Source organism: Brassica oleracea, chromosome C8, assembly GCF_000695525.1.
Source record: "Brassica oleracea var. oleracea cultivar TO1000 chromosome C8, BOL, whole genome shotgun sequence".
In the NCBI taxonomy this organism is placed as follows: Eukaryota; Viridiplantae; Streptophyta; class Magnoliopsida; order Brassicales; family Brassicaceae; genus Brassica; species Brassica oleracea.
Window position 1 is genome coordinate 1,539,782 of NC_027755.1, and position 7,244 is coordinate 1,547,025.

General features: G+C 33.4%; 2 protein-coding genes across 2 annotated transcripts; both read right to left on the reverse strand.

Moving 5' to 3' along the window:
* Positions 1–2,755: 2,755 nt before the first annotated feature.
* Positions 2,756–3,248, reverse strand: LOC106308392 (keratin, type II cytoskeletal 1-like). The gene is made up of 2 exons (XM_013745549.1): positions 3,229–3,248; positions 2,756–3,164 (listed from the first exon to the last, which is right to left on the reverse strand). Exons 1-2 carry the CDS (start codon positions 3,246–3,248, stop codon positions 2,756–2,758), a joined length of 429 nt encoding a protein of 142 aa, XP_013601003.1.
* A 1,309-nt stretch (positions 3,249–4,557) lies between these two features.
* On the reverse strand, positions 4,558–6,397 carry LOC106311333 (ran-binding protein 1 homolog a). The gene is made up of 4 exons (XM_013748531.1): positions 6,149–6,397; positions 5,908–6,059; positions 5,678–5,803; positions 4,558–5,118 (listed from the first exon to the last, which is right to left on the reverse strand). Exons 1-4 carry the CDS (start codon positions 6,301–6,303, stop codon positions 4,877–4,879), a joined length of 675 nt encoding a protein of 224 aa, XP_013603985.1. The 5' UTR covers positions 6,304–6,397; the 3' UTR covers positions 4,558–4,876.
* Positions 6,398–7,244: the final 847 nt, after the last annotated feature.

Here is a 7,244-nt window from a genome sequence, read left to right on the forward strand (position 1 = left end):
TAAAGTCTAAAAAAAAAAAAAGCCCCTTATTGGTTTAGCACTTGAACTTTTATACTATCTCGCCATATTAGGATGATGCGTCCATCTTCATCAGAGAGGTGATTAGAGGAATAACACCAGCCCGTGCAGAGATTAGAGATAATAGGACTCAAAAAAGGTTTTTTTTATATGTGATTCTAGGATTGCACCGAAAACAGGTTTATTTTGATGAAGCCATAATATAAAAGGTCTATGCTTATCCGGGTCATTTAGGCCACAGACATTCCAAAAAAAGAGCTTAACACTCATTGGGGGGTAGGATGAGGATCCTCCAAAAGAGTGGAAGAACCTCGGGTATCAAAAGAAATAGTAGGGTTAGAGGACAAAATAGGGTAAAGGAGCATAAAAGAATTTGAGAGGGGTAATGAAAGAACAATGGAAAAAGGGTTAGTGTTTGAAGCTAAGGGTTAGTGTTTGAAGCTGAAGATGGGGGTAAGGAACGGAAACGTTTTAGTGGAGGTCTGCGAGAGAAATGAGAGGTAACAAAAGGGTTGATTGAAGCTTCAGGGAAGGAAAAGGAAGGGCTAAAATGGTTTTTAATATATGTTCATTTTTATTCTTTACATAGAAACTTAAATGATCCTTATCTTAAAGTATTTTTCACAAATACATTGGAAATCTGTACGTAAACATGTGACATGTATGGTGGAAATTTTAATTAATATATAATCGCAAACTAAAGGAAAATAAAAATGGGAGAAATGATAATTATATTTACTATTGTTTGAGATATAGTAAATTTATGTATGTATTTTACTTTATTTGACCAGTAACTAAAGGAAATAAAAGAAAATTAAAATTTTCAGTAAATAATACTCCCTCCGTTCCAGAATATAAGATGTTTAGAAGAAATTTTATGTTTCAATATGTAAGATGTTTTTGTATTTCTAGATAGCTTTAACTTTATCAAAATCTGTATAACCAATCAAATTTAATAGTTCTATTTTGTAATTGGTTGAATAGTTTTAATAATACTTTTTAGATAAAAAGTAATTTTTTTAATAAGCTGGTTTTATTTAGAACATCTTATATTTAAGAACGGAGGGAGTATGAATTAATTTTTCTCCTTGATTATTTACTTTAAATGTGACATATGATATAGTCAAAGCCTTGGTGTTGAGAATGTTTAATTTCAGCTTTACGAAATTTCACAAATATACTAATTGAATATAATCTTATATATTAAATCTTATATATTAAAACAGAAGTCATGACTTTGTTCATGTGTGATTTTTTTTTTTTGGACCTTTCTCTATAAAGTTTATCAAGTTTTACATAACTTAATCATCATATCTTTTAATATCTTTATCTTTTATTTAAAATACAAATAAATATTGTTTAAGATAATTCTAAGAAAATATTTTCAGAACCAGGATACAATTTATTTTCAAAAATTAATTAACTTTAATTTTAATTATTATAAAATATAATTAGAATTTCAAATTAAATTTATTTTGATTGATGAACAAAAATTAAATCATATAAATATTTTAATTTTATTCTCATGATAATAACAATTTAAATTGATTAATTTTCAAAATACATCTGATAAAGATTTTTAAAAGATTTTGTTAGAAAGAGATATCTTTTCTGTTTCAAATAAAAATATTTACTACAAAATTAGTTTGTACGTACAAATATTATAGTTTCTCTTTTAAAAATACTTTTTTTTTGTTCTTAACAGTATCTTCAAATATTTCTTCTCTATTATGTAGGTCCAATTTAATTTAACTTCCATATATAAATTTCAAATTTAGAAATAAAACCAGAAATTATGTTGGTAAGTTCCATATATTCACTAAAGCTAATAATATAAAATCTTTGTAACTACTTTAATAATGATATAGTTTAATTTTAAATAGAATATTATTATATTGAACTAAATATGATAAATTCTATTTTATTTTTATATATTTTATAATAATAATAAATCATGTTAAAATAAACTATTATATTGAACTAAATATGATAAATTATATTAAATTCATAAATTTATTTTCATAAATATAAATATTTATGTTAAAAATATAATATGATGACAGAACAGCTTAATATTCGCAAACTATATAATACATATATAAAAAAAATTACATATCTTAAAATTTTGTATATACAATAATATATTATCTAAAATGAATAAACGTAAAAAATATTGCTAAAAGAAAATTCAGCTTTGAAGGACGGTGAGTCAGAATTTAATATAAATTAAACACAAAACAATTTTCAGATATGTATTTTCATGCATATATTAAATTTTTCATTAACTAAATGCAAACACAATAAGATAAATATATAATAAGAAGCGAAAAATGCATGTAACGATCTTAAACAATTGATTATTATAACATATAAACTATGAAATTATTGTATTTGAAATTGTTATATAAATATTTATATATATAATTAACGTTAAAAATGTATACCACCAATGATTTAAAATAAATATCTATGTATATAAATTGAAAAAATATCTGTGCGGTTGTAGTTGTCAAGATATAGTTAACACTTTACAAACCGTGCATACAGCATAGTAAACAACCGAAACACAACTGACCATTAGCCCCAATCGATGACAAACAAAAAAAGACCATTAGCTCCAATCGATGACAAGAAAAAAAAAAAGACCATTAGCTTCAATCAATCTCAGACCAAACCAGACCGGACTTCAACACATATGCACCCCAAATTAAAATGGTGAACCAATACATAAATCTTTCTAAGCCAATATTAAACTGACTAAAATAGATAAACCCAACCAACCGGCCGCACATACTGCCCTTCGAATATTCTGGCTGCCGCTTGAACGATGCGATCCACGAGTACCGTTACGACCAGCATAACTCGAACCAAAACGTCCTCCGCCGTTTGACCAGCTTTGACAGCTTACACCTCCTCCTCCCACGCTGCTATGGCCGCCACCACCTCCTCCACTCGTGCTGCTACCACTGCTGCCCCCATCTCCTCCACTCGTGCTGCTACCGCCGCCTCCACCAGCTCCTCCACTGCCTCTTCTTTTGATAACGAAAGCTAACTCTCGAGCCTTTCCTTCAAACACATCAACAACTGGTTTTGACTCATTTAGATGAAGACTCTCTTTGTTCGTATCAAGTGAGGAAGAGCGTGAGCTAACGGAAGTGAAATCGTGATGAAGATGAAAGATGAAAGATGAAGAGAATGTATAAAACCAACGGTGTTCTTCTCAAGCCCATCATCGTGTTTTTTGTTTAGTTTTATGTGTAGTACTCACATTATTTTCCCGTTTGTTATGCATATAAATAAATTCGATATTTAAACTATTAAAACAGAATCTCTACTGTGATTCTACCTATAATTTTTAGAATTATTTACAATAGAATTTCATTATCTAACTTGAATTTCTTAATTAATTCGCTTACTATATTTATAACCTATTATTTTTAAAATATTTTTTATCCTTAATTAATTCGCTTGCCATATTTGTACCTAATCATATTTATAACTAATTCCGCACCATATTTATAACTGACCTTATTTATTATATAAGAACTTTATTTAAAAATAAAACAAATATGAAAGCGGTCTGAGGATTAAAAGCGGCACAAGTGGTTGACTGTTTGACTTGGAAAAGTCTAATAGATATTTATACTTTAACTAGTGTTGACATATCTTAGCCATCTAATTCGTTTTTGGTATTTTGTAGGGTTGGGCGTTCGGGTACCCGTTGGCGTTTTGGCGTTCGGGTACCCGTTGGCGTTCGGATCGGGTTTTCCAGATTTCGGTTCTTTTTTATAACACCTCTTAGGTCTCATTCTAGTTAATTTGCAAGTACGGATCGGGTTCGGATATAACACATCGGGTTCGACTCGGTTTTGTATCACATCATAGAACCCATAAAGTAATCATATATCATTCGGATTCGGGTTATATCGGATCGGTTCGGATAGACCCGAAATAAAATCTAAAATTTAAAAATAAAACATAAGAAATATATAATTAAGTATTTAAGGTAGTTATTTAAAATTTTAAATAATTATTGTTAGATAACATTTCAAAATAAATATGAAATTGAATATTTGAAGTATATATTCATGTTTTATATAATTATATTGTATATTATTTTGGACATTCAGATCGGTTTCTTCGGATATCTTTTCGGATTTTTCGATTTTTTCGGTTTTTCGGGTTACCCGTTCGGGTTCGGTTAATAACACTTCGGGTTCGGATATGTTTTGTACCACCTTACAAGATTTATTCGAATATTTTTTACATTTCGGACTGGATACGGATCAGGTTTTTCGGTTCGGGTTCAGTTCGGATTTCAGGTTACGGATATTATGCCCAGGCCTAGTATTTTGTATCATAGCCAAAATGTATGCTGATTCACCAAACCCAATTTAGTACATGGTGGTTTGTTGTCTTATTGATTCCGTGTGAACAGTTTGACTAACCCTTTTGGGTATAGAGCATAATAAAGCATGTGGCTTTAATTCGATTTCTGAATGGAATTTTACTTGTCAGAAAAAAAACATATTAGAAAACTTGGTTTGTGAACGAATATCATCTCTATCCCCCATATAATAAGACCATGCAAAAAAAAATCATAAAACAATTAAATCCAATGTACTTATATAAGTAAACCTCTCCCCTGAATCTCTCATATCATTCGACCGACTCTTTCAGACTCAAAAACTAAAGACCCAAAAACGACACTGCAAAACCCGACCACAAGCGATATGACTCGACAAAACATGTGTAGATAGATAGTGCCCAGACAATGGTAGACTCGAGAGAGATGCATCTAACACTTATAGGCTATAATGTCTCGCCAAGATCTGGGGAGCGTAAACTTTGATGCAACTTAAGTTGAGGGACTAGCCTCCTCGGTTTTCTTTTCTTCACCCGCTTTCTCTGGCTCGTCTTTTTTCTTTTCATCTGCTTCCACTTCAGTCTTCTCCTTCTCCACAGGTTTCTCCTCTGTTTTTGTCTCTTCGACGGTTAGCTTCTCGAGAAGACCAGCGGTGTCAGAGGCATCTCTGCTCTCTTCTTTCTCTACTTCAGATTCAGCAACTTCGTTGAACTTCTGCATAAATGCTTTGCAGTCTGACAAGGATAACAAGACTTTATTACAAAAACTTCTCGGTTCATGGCATTATCAAGCACAGAAACAATTGAAAAGATACACCCCAATATATAAAAAAGTAGACCACTGCCTAAACTTTTCGGTTAATAGCATATCAAACTAGTTGCAGCAGAAACACATGCCTAACTCCCTCAAGTTCTTTGGCTCTTTCTAACGTAACGTAAACATAATCTAGCAGCAATAGACAACTCTTGAACACGATAACTCTGTTATTACCAAGGTTAAATACACAGTGAAGAGAGAGTAATACTTTTTGGAAAGGAAAAAAACAAAGCAATTGAGAGCTCAAAACCAGCCCAAAATGAAATCTTTGAGTTGAGATCTTCCAAAAACAAGTAGCCACAAAGAAAAGTTCAAGATCCATTAGTAATCTAAGACCCTAACTTAAGTGCAACCAGTTATCTACTGACAGTATATAAGCCAAAGCAAGATGAATAACGGGCATGGCATTGACACGAGTTGTAATCAGAAAGTGGAGACTAATATAAGATATGGCATGGCAGTTAATGTCAAACTCACTCTCAATAGAAGCAAATCGGATGCAGAAAAGCTCATCCTTGAGTTCACCATCAGCAAAGTCACGAGCGTGCCATACACAAGACTTTTCATTTCCAACGTGTTCTTGAACACTCATGCCCTGTGTAACTGCACAAGTTCCAAAGGTGTAGATACAATGAGTAAAGAGTAACTTAAATACCGATCCAAAGGAAACTTAAACCACATAAAGTAAAATCTAAACGGAGATTTACCGAAGTGATTAGCACAGATCTTGAGAGTTTTCGATTGCCTCATGACGAGACGAATCTTGCCAGTGCTCTTATGCTTCAAGAGCTTCACAGTACCAGCACCTCTCTCCTTCCACTGATTCGCCTCCTTATCGAACCGATACAGCTTCGATTTCCTTAGATTCACACAAACAATTTTTTTCAATCAACAAGTCTCAAGAGTCCCTAGGAAATTCGATTAGATCGCAAATCTCGTTAGACTTACAGATCGAGGACGGCGTCTTCGTCTTCCTCGCCGGTAGTGACGGCAACCTCCTCTAGCCTAACGATCGGAGCGACCTGAGCTCCGGTGTCCTCGTCCTCGTTAGCTCCAGCTTCTTCAACGTCTCTGTGCTCGTGCTCGGGTTCGTTGGTCGCCATAGTAATCTAATGATCGAGTTTTCTTCGTGGATTCGATTGGTTCGCTGCGTTGCGGCGTGTGAGAACGATAGAGAATTTGAGAGGTTTTACAACATGGGAAGGACATTTTATGAGTGGCGCATTGAGCTGTTAATGGGCCGATCTCGTATGAATAAATTCTGTGGCCCATATAAGACCTCGTTATACTTTTTTTTTTTTTTTTTTTTCAAATTTAAAAAGTTGGAGAAACACAAAATTGTAAATAGAGAGTTTAGAGACTGAATATTTCTGTGTTCTTATTAATGATCAAGGGCGTTCCTTTATATAAGGATTACAAGATGAAGATAAATGGAAAGTATCCAGAACCTAAACTCACTAGGATTAGAAAAACTACTAATACATAATAATGGAAAGATTACATCTATTAGGAAAAGGAAAAAGTTTCTTTTTCTCCAAGCTTTGTGGCCGCCATTCTCTCTCATCTCTCTAGGGCTTCGGCCATCTCTCCATCTTCTAGGTATTGGGCCGGTCTCGGTCCGGGCCTGGTTAATGGCAATCCACTCTATGATTTATAACACTCCCCCTTGGATGCCATAACCATACAAGATCTGTAGTACGCTTCATGTTGCCTCATTAAAACCTTATCAGGAAAACTCAGTGGGACAAAATCATGGTGAAGGAAAAAGAGTACAACACGTATTACTCCCCCTGTTCTGAACATCACTGAAGGTCTTTCAGTCCACGCATCCCATTCTGGTGTCCATAGTCTAGACGTGATCGTCTACTGTTAACTCTTTACTTTGATCGGACAAAATAAGTACTTATGGACAATGTACTAGACGTGTTTATCATGAACATGTGTCTCGATCTGGCCGATCCATGTCTGGGTCATAGACCTCGTCTATACATGTCCACTACTTGTCTCATGAGTGTTCAAGATCAATGATCATTGCTGTGAGTTT